Source organism: Dendroctonus ponderosae, unplaced genomic scaffold (genome assembly GCF_020466585.1).
Source record: "Dendroctonus ponderosae isolate FM_Combo_2020 unplaced genomic scaffold, Dpon_F_20191213v2 Dpon_F_20191213_2, whole genome shotgun sequence".
Taxonomy (NCBI): Eukaryota; Metazoa; Arthropoda; class Insecta; order Coleoptera; family Curculionidae; genus Dendroctonus; species Dendroctonus ponderosae.
Genome location: NW_026018165.1, coordinates 8,292,665 through 8,312,193, shown reverse-complemented (window position 1 = coordinate 8,312,193; position 19,529 = coordinate 8,292,665). Strand labels below are relative to the sequence as shown.

General features: G+C 33.5%; 4 protein-coding genes across 6 annotated transcripts in view; 2 read left to right on the top strand and 2 right to left on the bottom strand.

The window, feature by feature from the left end:
* LOC109546527 ((E3-independent) E2 ubiquitin-conjugating enzyme UBE2O) overlaps positions 1–7,313 on the bottom strand; it is a 17,069-nt gene extending 9,756 nt beyond the window's left edge. Inside the window, exon 1 of one of the 2 annotated variants that reach the window (XM_019917514.2) lies at positions 7,272–7,313. In XM_019917514.2, the coding sequence (XP_019773073.2) occupies positions 7,272–7,298 (27 nt within the window). In that variant the 5' untranslated portion in view covers positions 7,299–7,313. Of the gene's footprint in view, positions 1–287; positions 672–7,271 lie in introns of those variants that run through there. The other variant, XM_019917513.2, reaches the window with a different exon arrangement.
* On the top strand, positions 1,301–12,163 carry LOC109546528 (BAG domain-containing protein Samui). 2 transcript variants are annotated; one of them, XM_019917516.2, is made up of 4 exons: positions 1,301–1,520; positions 9,271–9,485; positions 9,544–9,905; positions 9,965–12,163. In XM_019917516.2, the coding sequence occupies exons 1-4, from the start codon at positions 1,497–1,499 to the stop codon at positions 11,320–11,322; spliced, it is 1,959 nt and encodes a 652-aa protein (XP_019773075.1). In that variant the 5' UTR covers positions 1,301–1,496; the 3' UTR covers positions 11,323–12,163. The 2 variants fall into 2 exon arrangements, with proteins under 2 accessions (XP_019773075.1, XP_019773074.1); XM_019917515.2 differs by lacking the exon at positions 1,301–1,520 and adding an exon at positions 8,291–8,588.
* On the bottom strand, positions 12,159–15,005 carry LOC109546529 (zinc finger and BTB domain-containing protein 24-like). The gene is made up of 4 exons (XM_019917517.2): positions 14,393–15,005; positions 13,782–13,992; positions 13,174–13,351; positions 12,159–12,721 (listed from the first exon to the last, which is right to left on the bottom strand). The coding sequence occupies exons 1-4, from the start codon at positions 15,003–15,005 to the stop codon at positions 12,506–12,508; spliced, it is 1,218 nt and encodes a 405-aa protein (XP_019773076.2). The 3' UTR covers positions 12,159–12,505.
* Positions 15,006–15,694: 689 nt separating this feature from the next.
* Positions 15,695–17,791, top strand: LOC109546530. Its single transcript, XM_019917521.2, has 4 exons — positions 15,695–16,173; positions 16,621–16,800; positions 16,850–17,026; positions 17,092–17,791. Exons 1-4 carry the CDS (start codon positions 16,131–16,133, stop codon positions 17,262–17,264), a joined length of 573 nt encoding a protein of 190 aa, XP_019773080.2. The 5' UTR covers positions 15,695–16,130; the 3' UTR covers positions 17,265–17,791.
* The last annotated feature ends 1,738 nt before the right edge of the window (positions 17,792–19,529 follow it).

Sequence of the window (19,529 nt, the reverse complement as noted above, 5' to 3'; positions counted from 1 at the left end):
TAGTAACTAATAATAGAATTACCGGGCACTAAAACAAAGCAAATAGGCGGATAAATACAAAAGTAATGTCCAATGCTTCCCCGAATATGCAGCAGAAATTGGAGGCTAATTGCCCCTTCCGAAAAGACGAAACTGGTTGTAGTCACATCTACTATTATTTAATGTCATCTAAGTTCATTCTGTTAAAGGGTTTATATGTTATTCACACAAGATCAAGTAGATAGATTTACCAAGAAACTATGTACGGCTGGAGTGGTTGGAGGGGTACGAACCATCCATATACTAACCTTACTTTGACGCCAAATTTGCTCCCTAGAAGTGTTACTCCACGAGACTCTGATTTGGCCCTTTTGTAACGAATTAACATCATCTGTATCATCATTGGAAGCCTCATAGGAGTCCAACACAACCCCAAATATGATTTTCTTGCTCTTATCAAATCTATACACGATATCGTTGGCATAAAATTCTTTTACCTTCTCCTGTGACATCTTTACACACTGATTTCGCCACAAGATCACATTCAATCACTCAAATTTTGAAGGGCATTACAAAAAAGGGTCGTTTGATGTTGTTTTTTCAGCGCATGACATTAATGTAAATAAAAAAAATTGCCAAAGAAATTTAACAGCTGATTGTCAATTCGATTGTCAACATGGAATTTGGCCGGCGTTGTCGATGTCTGTTATTTATATGAATTGTCACTCCAATGATTGCTTTTCGCTCAGTTCATTTGTGAGGGAAAATTTGTTTTTCTAAGAAATTCTCAGCATTAGGACAGTTTGCTTAAGTTAACTTGCAATTGCAGCACGTTATGGATTAACTTTTTGATTTAAAGCTATTTTTAAGACTTCTGCAATCTCCTGCTTTACTTGAGAGCACAATATAGTCGTGCTTGTGTGTGATTAACATTTGTCCAATAAACCATTTTGACGCCAAAAACTTATTGCTAGAGCCTCTTTTTATTGAGTGAAAATTCAGTTTTCTGTTTTTTGTAACTTTGCAAAATGGTCGAATCTGACAACGGTGCAGTGAAATTTGATATGGTAATGAAGTTGGCAGTGAGTACTAGGCCTATAACATTAAAATTTTGAAAAATACGCTTATAGAAAATAATTTTTTCTGCAAGTAAATTGGACACAATTCACCACAATTATTCATTTAAGCATTATCGAACTCATTATTTGAAAATATTGTCTTGATTGTCACTGTCAGCAATGACAATTTGACGCAAATTAACATTTGCATTGAATAATTCAAGCTCCGACATGCTTCGCGTTTAAAATCGGCAAAGATTTGCAGTCAAGAAAAAGACAACGCAAAGCGGCGAGTGCGAAATTGATGAAATCTCCGAATAGTTCCAGATAGTTCTTCCAAAGAATTCCTGCGATTTTTTTGGCAAAATAGTGTATAATCTACGGTTAATTAACATTTAATCGTTTTCGTTTTTTTATGTTAGCACCTTGTAAGTGAAATCTCAGTGTTGCACGTTCAAAATGCCTTTCAGTCGTAGCGGTTTTGTAAGTAGACGTTTTTACATATTTAAATGGCCCTTCCACAGGGCTGTTGTTAATACATCCACTTTCTCACTAACTGCTTGGATTTTCTTTTTGTTTTGGTGTTGTTTGCATTTGCTTTATTCATCGGAAATGGACCAAAATTATGGGGCACTTGGGTGGGAATTTTTAGGTTATAAATAGAACAGATTGGCCCGATATTAGTCAATGTTTTCTTTAAAATGTCTCGTTAAAAATCCTGAGCAATTTTCAAACATTATGCTTTCTAGCAACGGACTTTTCAATGCTCACTATTGAAGACCTTTTCGTCACACAAATACGCGCAAGATTTCAAAATAATCCATTTTACATTCACATTTCAATGTTCCAGTTCAACTTTCAGGCTTAGGTGCTCCTGCCTGGGCAATCTTTTTTAGCAAATTTACTTTCGAGCATTAGGGCACATCAAACTATACTGATTGATATAAAAGTTTTGTTTTCTTGTTAGTTTCCCTAAACACACTTTTCAGTGAATTCATAAGATGATAGAATCTGGAAATGTTGCTGCTAATACAAAATATCCCATTTTCATCTCTCGACTTCAACTCATATGGAAAGTTGCCCAACGTCCAACAACCATTAAGTTGAATCTAACGATACACATAAGTATCTCTGTTTGGTATCTGTTTAACAAAAGCACTATGAAAATGAAAGTGTTCACTTCAATCATGCCTTCACTCTAAGCACAGAACAGAATTTAAAGTGCTTTTATTGATAGGAATAATAGAATTATATCAAGTAAATCCCTCAATTAACATTTGGGCACCAAGCCAAATGAAAGGCAGCCTAGTATCTATTAAAATATCCTCATGGACTTTTACATTAGCGAAGTTTCATGATAATCTTTTCGCAGTTCTTTGAGAACTAATTGCCTCTATCTCCCAATTACTTGTCTGTTTTTTTTAATGTTTCCTAACTGTCTTAACGACTAAATTCAATTCCAGAGAAGTTTGATTGATGGCTATTCATTCATATTTTGATGTACTGCTTAAAAATTGATATGCAAAAATGTAATGCAATTCACAGAAACCATGATCTGGTCACATCTTTCGACCTCTAATAAACGCGTTTAAATTACGAATTGATTTTAGTCCAAGTAATCAATCCTTTAACTTAGAAAACACTCTAATGTAGTCGTTGTTCTGGTGTGAAGTGTGCTTTGTTTTGGTTTGCAGGATCTCTCTAACCACTCCGTCGCTTAGCCTATCTGCAAAGCTACAGTGCTAGTGAGTATAATTTTACAATAGGGGTAAAACCTTTATAAACATCTACAGCTTTCAGTTTCTCCTAAGTTTTCCCTTTATTTTCAAACCGTCTATGTATCATCAATTTACTCATTTATTTGTACTTATGGACTTTGTTTATTCAACCTTTATCTGTCTCACTTCATTTGCACTGGGTTTGCTTAATCCTAACGCTTCAACATTTACTCAGTTTTCACTACTAATCATAATATAACTTTAGATAAGATTACACACTGTTTTCCGATATCTGCTATTGTTCTTATTAAAACAAGTGACAGGTTCATGCAACAGCAGTAATTTTTCTTAATACCTAGTTAATTAGCACATACATAAATACCGGTTTTGAACGCATGCTATGCTGATCAAATAAGAGACTGGTCGGTCGTAAATAAAAACATTAAATCACCTTTATTTTTATAAGGTTTTTTGGTAAAATTAATGAAAGGATTATCGTAGCACGTCGCCGGATGACTCAACATGAAATACAGTGTTTTCTTAAGAACATTGAAACCATATCAATTTATTACAATGCAACAAGAGTAGATTTGCTTCATCAGGTTCACTCCGCATTAAGTCGCCAAACATTTCGGCATAAACTTTGTAACAAGCAACAATATTGCAACACATCATAATTTCCCGAAATACCTCAAAAGTCTTTTTTCTTGGCAAGCTTTTGCCGTATTTTTGAGAAATTTCATCGCCCAAATTTTAGTAAAATCAGCATATAAACCGAGATGACACATCGACCGTTTATTTTTAGCTACTCCAAATCCACTTATTTTTGGGAATTAAAGTTCCGATTTTGCTTTGTCACTCAACCAATAAAAAACAATAATAGTTGTTATTGACTGAAAAAAATGTAGTTGCCTGAAACATGATTTAATGCTTTCAATCAATCGACGAAGAAAGAACTTGCAAGTTGAAGAGTGGAATTGAATTCAAGAAAGTTTCAACTATTAAACAATTCAATTTTCACTTCAAGCTTTCGCATTTTTGCCTAGCGTTTTAAAGTGACGATTTAATACGGACTTAGTGGGTGCGGTAAGAAGTATTTTTAGTAGGCAAATATTTAGCGAATGATATCTGCTAACAAACGTTGCAACAGATTGATCATCTATAATAGTTACCGGGCTACAGTTTGGTTACAGTTTGTTGTAATTCTTAAATGTGTTATTTGAGTGCAATGATTTGTAAACAATAGCTAGTAATTACGGATAAAGTTTGAGTTAGTGTTATCAAAAATAAGTTGAGGATGCAAAGTGCATTGAGAGGGAAAATGATTGTACAATTAAAAGAAAAAAATGGTTCGTTAGAATCTTTGATTCACTTTTTATTTACTGGCTCATTTGGAAGAAAATCAAAGTATGATGAAAATCAAAATTTCTCGAATTCCTGAAACAAAACCAACTGCACTTTCTAATGACCACTTCAAGTCAGTTTCAAGATCAAGATTGGATCAAGATGATTCAGATCAAGATTGATCCAAGAAGAACCATTGTTTTGATAACCATTAACTGAAAACTACAACAGTAGTTGCAAGCCTAAAACCAAGTTTGAAACCTAAATTTTAAGATTAGGTCCAATTTATTCCACAAGACTACGGTTTATACAAGACGTCCCCAAATAAATGCAACAAAGGTTGATCACATATTCTTGAAAAAGAAAACTGCTATGATATTTTTAAATTAGATTTAGTTAGATTTTTAGCTAGTTCTTCTTACAAAATTGTAAAATGTATTCCTAAGAACATCTACCTACGATTAACTTGTACAACTTTATGGAAATTGAATATGTGAATAATCACATTTTACAACTTTTCTTGAAAACGTCTGAATAAAAAATGAGCAAAGAAAACACTATTTTATAACGAGAATATACATTTTATATGTTAAGTGGTGAAAATCACGTCAAAAGTCACTTTGATACAAATTTTCTTTACTTACTTATTTGAAAAAAAAATTGAATTTCTTGACTTTCAATGGTGAAAGCTGGAACAAAGCCGACTACACTTTCTTATAGCAAGCAACTTTAAGGCAGTTTTATCATTGCAGTTTTAATTTGAAAATAATTCGGCCATTTGTTTGTTTGTTGCAATTTACTAAATTGTGAACACGGCCCTGCGCTTGTACATTATTTCTTTGTTTATTTTCCGTTTCATTTAAATGACAAAATCTGTTTTCCAAAAAAATGGGTTTCGCCTAAAACGCTTACGATTGGAAAATGTAGATAAAGTAACCAAATGAATACTCTTAGGGGTAGAATTCAGAATGTTGTTACTTGTTTTTCTTAGGTGAACGTTTCAGTTATATTTAAGCCATCACCAGGGCTCATCAGGAAAGGGATTGATAATCTGACTCAAAGATAAATTTAGTACTTGAATTTCATAGGTACAGTTTATATACATATATGTAAAGTCCAAGAACAACAGTGTTTTTTAGCAAACCATTGCGCGAAAATCTCATCAGATGAGCTTTTTGAATATTAAGTAATATTTTACTTTGAGAATTACATGTACATATAACATTGTTAAGTTCGAGTTAATTTATTTGCTACATTTTTTCCCAATCAGAGCGAAATAAACGATATAACGCATTTCCTACAGCATATGTTGCTTCAGTTTCTTCAGCAAATGTTAAGTAGGTATATTTAATCCTAATGCAACAAGGACATTTTCAGATTGATACAGAAATTGATTTTATTATGTTCTTCGTGGTTTACTTGGGTCAGCTGGACGAAGAAAATATATTTCAAAACTACATATTATGGTTAAAATTTGCATGTTATGACCTTCAACCAGCTATACATTATTCGATTTAATTAGAATTTGACTAAACACGTTTGCCTATCAACCGTGGGAATTAGCCTTATTTGGTAACATCTAATGGGTGACAACTCAGCAGAATACATTTTAGAATTTTCGTTTTCTTACCGCATCTAGTCAAGGACATTTTTTATTTAAATGCTAGAAATGCATTCTGAAAGTAATTCCGAAACTGAATATTTTGCAACCATATGCTTTCGATTGCATCTCCAGCAGACTAAACACATCTTGCAGTCTCTTCACTTATTGCTGTGTGAAGTTTACATGTGGATAATTAAAATGTAAATGTTTTCTTATCAAAAGGGTTTTGTTCATTATTTCTAGCACAATGTGGAAATATAACCGAAACTATAATTAATGATTGGTGACTTATAGAAGCAATTCAAATGGGGTATAACAAAACGTTGATATAAATCAACCTGCCGACCATGCCACCAGTCAGTGGTTTCTCCAAATACGGTAGTGGCGACGCTTGCAATAAGGTTGTCTGCATGGAGGTGTGTTTAGTCGGTCCACTTTAATTATACACAATTATTTAGCCCATATTAAAATATCAGGATAAAATTGCAATTTATTTTTCTTACTTCAATAATTGCAATGTCTTCACTTCAATGCCGAATTTAATGGCTTCCTGAAAATGTATTTTGATCTGTTTTCTTCGAAAAGAACCGATTGGTATCGTTCAATTTCTTCTATAGTATGCGCGGTTTTTCTGAATCATCTAAGTAGTACATTTTAATTAAAACACCATATATATGTGCCGATTAAACAAGGTTAGTCAGTTTATTTCTACAGCACACCAATGAATGGAGAATCTTATTTTTAGATGCACATGTTGATCAGATAACAATAAAAAATATAAATATGTTTGTACAACATTTTCGTTAAACAATAATGTTTTGTCATAAACTGTAGTACGTCTATAAACTGGCTCACCCAATATAACAATCGTCTTGATATTTGGTTGAAGATATTAATAGGCAATATTTAAGGAAAAAGTTATCGTGTTGTGTTTACATTTTAAAGTACAATTTTCTTTGTTGAAGTTTAATATTTTAGTTTTTTTTATTAATGTTATAATTTATAGTTTAAGATGGTTTAAAGCAAGAAAATACTTATAAGGTAACTAAGATTAATTTCTTTCATTAAACAATGTAAAAACCAATCTAACCAAAAACAGATGCGAGAATAAATCATCGTCAGATCTCTTAAGCGGAAGACTTAATCGACTTCAAATGGATAAATAGAAAACAAAACTAGTAGGTGGATGGTGGATTCGGTAGGTGGTTGTTGACAACTTTCTAAGGCTGTTTCAGAGCGATTTAAAACGTTTTCATAACGTCTTCAAACGTAATCTCTTGCTAAGGGATTTTAAAATGCAAACTCGGAAACGCAGAAAGTGACGAAAGCATATAAAATTTGATTAATGTTTAAATTTGGTTTAAGTTCCATCTAATCAAGTCAATATGAATCTGAGGAAATTTAAAGCATGTCCTTACAGGGAGAAATTTGAAGGACAGTTGAAGGCCAGTATAGTTAAAATATGCTGTTTTCAAAATAATTTTTGAGTTACTTTCTAAAAATAAGAACGCTGCATTAAATCGCCTTGTGGAAAAATCGAATAAAAAATTTGTTTTATTAGGTACTTACCAATCTCTTACTCCTTCGAGGAGACATGGGCTTGGAATTACCTGCAAACTTTAACTCTTAAAATCTGATCCATAAATAAAATAACTATCCAACCCTCAGGTGTTACTATATATGTAGTACTGTATAATAGAATATTACAAAATTTGACTGAATACCTCCGATCTGCACAACCGCACCCAATATATGCAAAAAATGGCTTGGACCACAGCGTGAAAAGTGTGGGTTAAAATGGCACACCGACCGCTAAAACTATTGACCATTTCTGATATACCTACGAACATTTTCTTAGAAAGTATGTGGGCATTAAGCAATGATTTTGCCAAACTTGTTTTGAGTACATCACGCCTTATTTGTAAGGGTTGCAGTGATTTAAAATGTAACTTGTTTATGCGATAGTTGCAAAAGTCGCAAAAATCTCTAAACTCTTCATAGTGGTAAATTTTGCAGTCTATTATAGTTAGTCTTATTAATATTTTTGGTGCCATTTAATGTTGCAGCTTCTAAACAAGTTTGTATGTACAAATATCTTGACAAACAATTGAATCAATAATCACCTTAAAAAAAATTCCAAATAGAATGACAACATTTTGCTTTATGAGTGGAGAACTTCTTCATAGACTGCGTGTGGATGACCAATGGTATAATGTATTTTTAATATGGATTACTATTAAAATAAAAAAACGCGTTTTATATTAGTACCTAGAAAAAGCTGAGTTTTTAAATTATCGACTGTTGAAAAATTGCCACGTTAAATAAACACATTGAGTAAACAGCGATCGTAAATGTGTTTTTTTGCTTTCGAACGAAAAAAGATCGGATATTCCTCTGCCTTATAAAGATGGTTTATTCGAGAAAATCCTCGAATGCCCGCCTATGGAACATGTTTTCAACTTCGTGTAACGCGTTACGTTTCGGTGTGTTTTATATATATCCATTATTGTCGGTTCCTTACAGCTACAATAGTCGCTCTTTTTCTAAATTCAGCTCAAACCTAGAACGTTTCTCGTAGCATTCGCGATAAGCATCGATTCTCCCAGAAGCTTCCAAGCGTAGGCAGTGGAAGTATAAAACATCGACTAGCTAATGGCCCACGTTCAGAACTGATGAAGTAAAACAACAAGCTGTGATTCGTTTGAAGGCGCGATTTTTGAAATTTTTAAAAGTGAATTTTTTCATTTGGTTTTGCGAGTTTAAGTTTAATTTTTGTGTGAAATTATGTCGGTTGAGACATTAAGAAGGGACATACCGGTGGTAGTGGATCCTAGCAAAGGCTGCAAGAACGATTTTGAGCCCATGGATTTTAATGAATACCATTGTGTAAGTAATTAAATTTTACCAAAATAATTTTTTATTTTCATCGAATTTTTTAATTTTGTTTCTACTTCAAGTTTAAATTTTATTTTGTTTTGCCATATTAACTAGAAGCTATACCGAACCTAAAGTGTTAAAACATAGTTATATATTACGCCAAGGAAAGTTTCAAATTATTAAATATATATAATTGTTCACCAAATCAATTAGGAGGAAAACGCTGTTTTAGCGTAAATATATAAGTTTTATAAAAATTACTAAAAATATAGAATGTATTGACTGCTTGAGTGATTGAAAAGCGTAATTGTTTGAGAACGACTCAAATCGAAGGAACAACGGCGATGACGATCTCGCCTGAAAAATGGTTGCTTTGCTGCAAAAGCATGACGATAAAGCTATGTATTTTCAAGCAAATAGTCTCATATTTGCTAAACAATATTTATGTCATAATCCGTAAGATATTTCTGCTCTTCGAATGTGCATACTATTTCAAAATTCAAACTATTACCCGCGAGCATCATATCTAGCAGCATAATCTATCTATACCAGATAAGATACAACCTAATGTGTGTTTTCAACTTTTTGTTTCGCATAAATAAGACTAATTATTTTTTCAGTGTGTTTTTTTATTAGGCGATTCACGTATTCCAGTCCATTCAAATGTTTAAATAATTTGTTATTATTTTAGACTGGTTTCCCGTTCGACAGTTCTAGCCGTCGCACACGAGACCCTCTCGAAGACATTGCCCAACGGCACCCTGAATTTGCCCAGCATCTACAAGGTTTTCCCAGAAGATCGAATAGAGCGGGTGGTGACCCAGATCAGGACGAATTTTTACGGAGAAGATTCGAACGACCATTTTCTAGTGGCAGATTTGAGCGATTCGGATTTCCTTTCGATCGGTAGTTATTTCCCATCCTACCATCATGTGGTATACTTATAGTGTGTTGTAACTTGCAGGGACGATTTTGAAAGGGAGCCACAACGATACTACGAAGCATATCCCGAGTATTTTGAGAATTTCCAAAACCAACAGCCTCATACACCCCCACATAATCAGGCACAATCGGCACCTCAGCAACAGAGCGCTACGCAAACCTCTCCGTCCACTTACCAACAATACCCCCCTCAATATAGCCAACAGTACCAGCCTCATTTCAATCAGCAGCAACAGGATAATCAACATCCGGTATACCAAACTCAACCCAGTCAGTCGGTGAGTCAAGGAACTCAAACTGAAGAGTCTGAATCTCCAGAAGAACCCCAAGAACAGACAGCAGATACGCCCCAGGAGCATAAATCTGAAGCTGGACAAACAAGAGGTAATATTGTGACTGTTTGTTTTTTTCGGAGTGGGATCTGAAATAGCGTTTGTCATTAGGACGTCCAATTCAGCAAAGTAACACCTGTGATCTCGCACAGCATCAACCTCCCGACGAAGCCCTGAATGAGCGCGGACAGCGGTCTATGTCTGCACCCCCAGAAAACAAGCGTTTTACGTCCTCGGTAAACATCCCCATGGGTATGAACCAAGAAAACAATGGGCCTCCATCTGGAGGGGCTAAAAGCCAGGCGGGAAGCGGTAGCACTGAGAGGGTGATTCCTATACATGTTGAAGGACGCGATGTTCCAGTTTTGCCCAAGACCTTCGCCGGATCAACTGCATCCGCACCACAGTCGCACCATCAGCAACAGCCTCAACCAGAGCGTGTTTTCAACGACAGTCCCAGATCTCCCGAGACTATATTCGGACGACGACCAGAAGCGTTTACTCAGTTTGTGCACAGGGAGCCTCATAGGTTTGCCAACGACTGGCCGCACTCTTTTGGAGGTTTCCCTGAAGAAGAATTCGGATTCAGACGAAGTGAAAGCCCTAGCAGATTTGCCGGCGCTAGGCCACAGGCTCCTCAGCAATCGCATCAACAGCACCCGACGACACAGCAACAACAGCAGCAACCGCCGAAGCAAGAGCCAGCTCCACAAGTGCCTAAACCCCAAGAGCCGCGGCCTGCTGAGGCGCCTCCAGCGCCTAAACCACAGCCTCAGAAGCAACCTCAAACTCCCATCGAACAGATCCAAGCCATCCAAAAAGACGTAGCTACTCTTTTGAGGCAGGTTGAGGCATTTAATGGAGCACCAAGAGACAAAAACTACCTTTACTTAGATGAGATGTTGACTAGAAACTTGCTGAAATTAGACAATGTAGAAACTCAAGGCCAGGACACCATAAGAAGTGCCAGGAAAGAAGCAATTAAAAGCATAGAGAGGACCATAAGTCTTCTGGAGGCTAAAGCAGCAGCTAATGTGGCACCTAAAGAAGAAAAAATGGAGGTGGAACCAGCTCCAGAAGAAGAAAAAGTGGATGCAGATGGGAGTACTCAAGAAGTTAATGCCATGGAAATGTCTTCACCGCCTGCACAAATCGAACCTATGGAAGTGGCTGCAGCGTCAGAGGAAGCTGAGCCAAAAAGTGCCGAAGCAGCCGATGATTCCAAAAGTGCGAATGACAATGTGGCAAAAGCTGAAGAAGTTGTTGAAGAAAAGGAAGTGAGTGAAGAACCTCAAAAGGCTGCTGATGCCGAACCTCAGTCCAACGCCGAGCCATTAAAGGTCACTGAAGAGCCTAAGGAATCAAATGAGGCCCAATCAAAACCTGAAGTAAAAGATGGCGAGAAGAAAGAAAAAAAGAAAATAAAAAAGAAGGTGAACAAAGAGGATAAAGAAAAGAAGCAGTCTTAGGGTAAGCCAATTTTAAACTTGAAAAATGTTATTTAGGCAAAAATTTCAGGGTTCTAGTAGGCAAATTGCACAAGCCAGTCAAAATTGGCAAGTTTATTCACGATTTGAAAGTTGATTTCCAATCAATGCCTAGTTTGTGCAAACTATTTTTTTAATGCTGGAACTCCTTAGAATTTACTCAGCAGTTTAGCATTGAGTATCTCGCTTTTCGACAGAGTATTACTGATCTAGAATAAATGTTTATTTTTGAGATTTTTCACTTAACAGCTTCTATTCTATGAGCACTTAATTGAATATTATAAACTATATCCCCGGTTGAACTGTGCGAACGGGTCATGTTTATGAGAGACTGACTTTAGCTTGACCGTTAGAGTTAGATAGATAAATAATAACATAAACTTGAAGTATTTATCTTTTATTAAAAAATAAGTAGTTGTTTTCTTTTGTAAATATTGTTATTCTTGCTTGTGAGTTCTACTTTATTAAAATCAACAACAGTCATATTTGTATAGTTAAAATTCATCATTCTAAGTGAATCCTAAGGTGACTGTGATTTAATTTGTTGTGTTTAGCTCTTGTATTTCCATCTTCCGAGTGAGGTCTTTGCCTGATGTGTAGTTTTTTCCAAAGTGCCATTATGTTCTTTATGATATCTTTTTCAGAATTTAGAATTATATTGATACTTTTTTATTTATTTGCCACTTCTTTTGTTTTTATTTGTCAATAATAATTACCTACTCACTTGTGTCCTTTTGTCTGTTTAGTTGATATGTCTGTTGATTTTTGTACAATGTTTTTGATTGTGCAAAACTTTGTGTACAAAATAAATACATAGATTAAATAATGTGTTTTTATTCCTTGAAAATATGCAACTTACAATACTTAAATGTCTCATACTTACAGTTAAAAGTGCTGAAAAATAAAATTATTTCTTAATTATTTGGGAAAGATGGAAAGGAAATAAACAAAAATACAATAATTCTCATAATAAAATTAAACTTATGATGAGGTATGCTTAGCTGAATATTAACAAAATAATAATTACGCTCACAGTTTTTGTCACAAAAAAAAACGTTACTTGAAAAATATCAATTAATTCAACAATATTATTAAGTAGTAACAATTGTCCGTGAAGTTTACTTCTCTGATTACTTTCTAAGTACGAGGTGAATTTTAAAAATGCTCAATTGTATCCATAGATGCGATGCACATTTTGCATATGGGTATGAAAGTCGTATCTGGACATTTCAGTGAAGCATATTGCACAATTCACTGAAGACATACCACTAGTGGAACTTGTATATTTCGGTCCATCAGTCTTTTCCAGATAGGTGATTATAGAACTGATGCATCTTTCATATGAAATACTCGGCATTGTGTATTGCTTTCTGTTATAGTCCTAAAAAAAATGCCTTGGAAATTAGCAATTTTTGTTGTGCGAAACTCAGATTAAATGCTTGAATGTTAACATTAATACACAACATAGGAACTGTTCAGAAAATTGAACAGATCGTTTAGTGAGTTGTGGAAGAGTAAAAATAATTGAATGTCTATTGTCTCCCAATTTTCCGAATCATTCATTTTAATAATTAATTTTTAATATAGAGCTTGCAGTTAAAAAAATAATTTTGATTCCGCCTAGTTGTAAGCTTCAACATTAAAACATTTGGAAAGCGCATTTCTTGATATTTTTTTATAATGATAAAAATTTGCGTTTTTTCTAAATCATTTTATTTCTAATACCGTTTAAATGCAAAGTTAAATACAAAAAACACTAATAGTATATAAAATAATTGTTGAAACCTGTACTAAAAGATGTTTATATTTTCAAAGCCAAAAATGATATATCACCTGTTCCATATCTATAACTGACTCGAAAATTGAGTGTTCTAAATGTGCCTCCAAATGTTTTTCCAGAAAGTGTTTGGCTGGAAACTCATAACTACAAATATGGCACACAAAAACTAGGAACGTGTGGGATTGATGAATTTTGTATGCTCCTTCAGTCTGAAATATTTCGTTGCACACTCTGAAACGATAATTAGTTTCAAATACTGTTTTATGCCTGAAGTCTGAAATCATAAAATGAATCCTAATAAACTATTGGGTGAATTTTTGTTTAGAAATTAATAATGTTAGTGATTTAAGTGCAGGCTCAGTTTTACACTTACTCGTCTTACGTCCGGAAATATCACAAAAAAGTGATCATTTTCGGAAACTTTATTTATGAGATAAAACTTGAGGTTTTCAAAAGGTGACTATAAAAGATTGTAGATTGCGAATCTATTCAAAAACCCTTTTTACAATTGTAAAAAATGGAGGAAAAATTTTCTTAGCAGTATCTCATTTTTATACTTTGTTCTTTTAATGGAATTCCGATCTTTGAAAATATCGAAGTTATAAAAGAATAGAATAGAAAGAAAAAATTCATCAAAATTATAAGATCTTTTGTATCTCACCTGCATTGGTTTTCATGAACTTTTGCATGTTGTGAAAGCAAACTTTCTTCCATGTAGTCATTTCCGCAATTACGGCAAAATACTTTTGCATCATTGAAATAGCTCATCTTCCCTGTTTCGGATGCGGACTCTGTATCTGATTCTGATTTCATTTTGGTACTCTCAAACGGATCTTCGGTAGTTCCTTTACAGTGGCATTCAAAATATTTTCCTTAAAAATTGAATTTGTTGTTATTAAATAATTGCAAAATCAATGGATTAGAGAAGATTCTTTTCGAGGAAAAGGAAGATTTAGGATTGAAAATCGTGGTTCCACAGAATTGCCACTTGGATCAACATATTTGAAAAATCTGGCTTATTTTCTATGAAAAATCGCAGATGATTGCGACATAAAAAATTGTCCAAAAATTGTTGTAAAATTCTTGGAAGCATTTGTTATTATTTATAGTATAGTATTAGGCAGTACACTTTGAACAATTGTAAATAGTGAGTTTTTGGTAACTAAACAACATTATTTTTAGTTTAAAAGATGTGTTTTACCTGACCATTTTAAGTCAATTAGTTTAATACGACTTGGGTTCAAAGTCGATTAAGTAAAGAAAAATATTTACCGGAAGTCTCATCCAAAAATCCGCAATTCTTCGAACGAGTTATATTAACTTTGTAATGTCTTCCTTTATCTCTTGTGTCTCGTTTTCTTTTGATCCGCTGCTTGAATGAAAATGTCTTCGGACTGTCTTCAGAAGACGTGCTGCTTGACGATGCTGGATTTGTGGCGTTTTCAATCGTTGTTACAGTAACACTTTCCAGTCGCTTCTTCGCAATTTTATTATTGTTTAACTTATCTTGCTTATTAACAATAAATTGTTTATCAAACTTTGGCTCTGTGATACAAACTTCTCTGCTATCATCGGAGATCTCATCGAATGAAAATTCCATATCAATTGTACTTTTATCATCTCTTATAATAATGTCGTTATTTTGATATAAGATTTGCACACTGTCATTAGAAAAAAGAGTTTCGATTTTACCGGATTGTAGACATGGATTCGATGTAACAAGTTTCCTCCTCTTGCCCAAACTTTTAGGCATAATATTAGATATACTTAATTTAAGAATTTCTCGTGCCAATTGAAATTTAGAATGATCACTAACATAATGCCATATTAATCGCTGATATGTGGACAACTTTTTCCGACAAATTTCACAACGATTTCGACACATTGTTCCTAAAAATCGATGTCTGCTTAAAACGTTCTTAACTTGTAGTAGAGGTTTAGCCCCTTATTTTAAGTGTTAATCGTATTTACTTACTTACCAGCAATATGCACTCACTATTCTTGCGAATAGTTCAAAAGCTCAATGGCAACAAATACTACCACAGATCCTGGGAATTTAAAATAAACATTGAATGTTTACGTCCCTTTTCGTATTTAGTGTTTTTTTCGGCATTCTTCTATAATATTTAGTGGCTTTTGGCATCATTTGGACGATTTACAAGCATGATTTTGAAAATGATTTCACATTTAGAAACTACCCACCGTTGCTTGCCAGGCACTTTTAAGATTGTTGTATGCTCTTATCTTGGTTTTTACTTGGAGCGAAATTATTAGACGTTAGTTCAAGCGAAAGCACAATCAATTGACTAGATTTTGTTCTTTATTTGCCATGTCTTATTAATAGTAATATACAAATGTATTTGAATTCGAAGATTCAAATTCGAGGAAGAAAAGATTATTTATTTAATAATTAAAATGTTCTCATTTAAGTAGAAGCTAAAGAAGTACCTTGCTAATCGTAAAATTATCAAATATTTAGTAAGGAACAAGCTCGAGGTTGAAAGTCGAATTTTAAAAAACCGCACAAATGTATTAAAATCAAGTGACTATCAATAATGAAGAAGGACCACTCCTCTGACACGGAGAATCGTTGGAAATATTAAATAGACCTAAAGTTTTTCTTGTAAATATAAAATTAGTTAATGGTATTAATTTGTTATACTTTAGCAATTGTGAGCGGATAAAATAATTTAATTCCCCTTGCAGTTTTGACTGGAAATAAACAGAACCATAAATAAGAATATCAATGAAATTAAAAAGAAAATTTACCAGTCATGAAGGTAAATTACAAACCTTGTTATTTATAGTTTGCAAATGGTGTTTACAAAATAATGCTATAATACATTTATAGCAGAGATACAGTATATTAGTGTGTCTATGGAAATGTTCTGGCCTATTTCGTTTACACATTTATCAGATAATCTGGCAAAGATGCTGTTAGACATATTGCAAATATATATATTATAGTCAAATTGTTTTTTATTAACTTGATCGGTGTTGATGTGGACCAATGGATAAATTTGTGCTTTATATTTTTGTCTTTGGCTTGGGAGGTAAGAAACATTCGTCATTAAGTCTGCTTGAACTGCGCTATATTTTCAAAATAAAATGCTTTGCTATAACGATTTAAATTATCAGCGTTAAAAAAAATTCCTTCTAATTAACTCTTTATTCATTTTTAACTAACTTATGGTTTATGTGACCGATACATTAATTAATAACATTCTCTGATAAAACGGTTTTTGTGAAGTTCTCTAGAAATATGTAAAATTTGAAAATGTAATGAAAGCAAGGTTTCAAATTAAAAAAAAAGAAATGTGTTCTTTTTAAAGCATTGGACTTAAAAATATTTAATACTTAATAATAGATATCACTTGACCATTAGATTTGATCATCTCAAAACATTGATCTTGGATTTCCAAAATTAAAATAGCGTTGTTTCAACGAGTTATATGCAAATTCAAAAGAGGTTGCATTTTAAATTGTCTTATTATTTATAGGAGTAGCTGAATCCGGGAAAAACACCACTTCGTGGTTACAATGTTATCAATGCGATCCAACTACTCACTCATCTTCGGCTTGTGCTAAACCTCTAAAGAATGTAGGCCTTTTGAATTGCTCCGTACCAAACGGTTACAATTGGAGGATCAGTTGTTTTTCAACATTTCTAAACTACAGCAGTAAGTGACATGCGGTCACTTTTTGAGATAATGAAGAGGATATTTTCAGACGCAACTAATCAGGGATCTTCGTATAATAGAACAGGCATACGCCGCGGCTGTTCGTTTTATCCATCTACTAATGCAAACAACTCGTATTGCAACAGCAACCCTGGTACGAACGTTTCGCGCGTATCTTGTAAAGTTTGTGAGTCTTCAGCGTGTAACACGCATATCTTCAATTCTAGTAAGTTGCAGACTAATATCTGACCGAATTGCGCTATAATATTTTATTGAAAATCATTTCTCTAGAAGGGAATATAACTGGGTCGGGAGGAGATGGAAATGGAGTGGATGAAAGCAAAAAAGGCATTGATGCAGGAGGTGGTAGCGGTGGAGGAGAAACAGCTGGCGTCCCATTTTCAAAATGTTTAGTAGTTATGGCTATTTTAGTTTTGTCTTTTAAAACATTTAACGACTTATAGCTTCACTCTAAACGATTTCCTTATTTATCAGGCAAACTTTCAGAAATTATTGAATTAAAATTAAACTAAACATTTTAAACTTACCTGCTGAATGGAATCTGTGAAGCTTGCAGATTGGAGGTGAATTTTCTTTTTGTTGCAATCTAAGAACATATTTCTACAACTCCTGCGCTTTTCGAGTTGCGAATGAAAATTAGAAAATACTTTTAATCTTTTCTGGCAGATCTTGCACTAAATTTTAAGTTTTACTCGACAACCTTAAAAACAGAAAGAAGTTGCAGTATATTTCTCCATATATTTTTAGTTTTGCATGAACCTTAAAACTCATTAGGTTTCAATCATTTCCAATGGACTTCTGAAAATTTCACTTAAGAAACTTAAAAAATTTGGTTTAATTTCTAAATTCTTATAATCCATTAGTTGTATCTTTTGCTTTTTAAAATTTGGTCTATCTCAGTTTCCCATAAAAACCTGAATCTAACAATACACAATAGTTTACACAACAATACAATACATCATCATAGTTATGTTTTTCTTTTATTGACTGTCTATTTAATATTCTCCTTTTAGAAATAAATTTATTCTATATTTGTCTCAAAGTTTTTCGTTTTTTATTAAGTATCTATTTTCTTAAGTATATCCAGCTTTCAAGTCAATCAAATCAATTTAATTATTGACGGATTTTGTCCTTAATTCTAACGGATTGTAATCAACAGTATTTGAAAGAAATACAATTTAGAGCCGACGGCCAATTCTGACAAACAGAATTATTCGATTGAATTTTGGGATGATCCTCTTTCGAGATATTTAGCTGCAATTTAATATTACTTGATTTATTATGTACACACAAAGAAAGACACTTAGAGCAAAACCACAATTACAAAAAGGAGCCTCTGTTCGGCTACTCGGCCTTAAATAAAGTGGAAAATTTTTGACTGAGAATGTTCTACTTGGAAAATCGTCTATTCGGGTCTTCATAAATGTGAACTTTTTCAACTAATATTAATTTCTCACACATTTATTTTTTCAAAAGGTTGCACACTCTTAGTTCGAACTCGTTTTACTCCCTTATGGTTGCAGCTATCCAATATGAGGCTGGAAGAATCTCTTCCTGGAAGTCTTTATAGCTACTAATTCGGGCTTTTTGGGGGTTTTGAAAATTTTGAAATATCTTAGCATTTAAGGACGTTACGGGCGAAAGAATGAAGGTATGCCAGCAGTTGCCAATTTGCACATTTGCGATTATCAAAAATCGCAAAATTTCCAAAAAGAAAAATTGCAAAATACTTTTTAAGCCAAATGGACTAAATACTTGCTCCTAAAATACATTTTAGTAAAACTTGTAGCAAAAGAGCATGTTTCCTGAAAAAACCAGCGCTTGAGATCTTTGAAAAAAAAAATCTTTTAAACAGTGAATGTGTCGAGAACGTCCTATTCTAGCAATAAAGTAATCGAGGTAAAAATTCAAAGTATTTTGTTCGGGAAATCGTCTTTTCGGCCTTCAAATCATGATAACTTCCAAGTTTTTCAACCGATTGCAATTCTCCGATATACAGGTTTTATAGAAAATCGTACGTTTTTCAACAAATTTCCAAATTGGCCCGATATTAATAGTTAAACAGAAATTTTCTAGATACATAAAGCTATTTTAAAAAATGCAACCTTAAATCGACAAAGAAAACATTGATAACATTTGTCTTGAAAAATCGGCTTTTTGACCTCCAAACTCTTATGACTTTCAAGTTTGTAAAATATGATTTTTAGACAAAATCACTCGCTTTAGAACGAATTTTCAATGATCCAAATCGGACCCGTGTTAAGAATTACTTATTTATCCATTCGGAAGAAGTTACGCAGTGCGTTGAACTACTCCAATTTCCAGAAGTATATCTTCAATGAATAATTTCTTGATTGTTATACCTGCTGGGCTTTTTAAGTACGAAACTTAATTGTTTACGTTGATATAGTTGAAATTGAAATATTTTTAATCTCAGTTGATACACAAAATGTTGCTTTCGGTCTTTCATCAAAGATGACTTGGTTATTTTATTACCATTTAACTTTTTGAAGTTTTCACATTAGTGATTTTCGACTTATTTTTGTCACAGTCTAGTATTGGCGGTCGGTAAATTAATTTTAGGTCACCTTATACTAATTACTTTTTCATCAGTTATTTTAAGGAATACATATTAAGAGCTCAGAACTAGAGCTCAACTCTGAGCTTCATAAAATGATTTTAAGACAAAGCGCTAAGGTGAAGGAGAT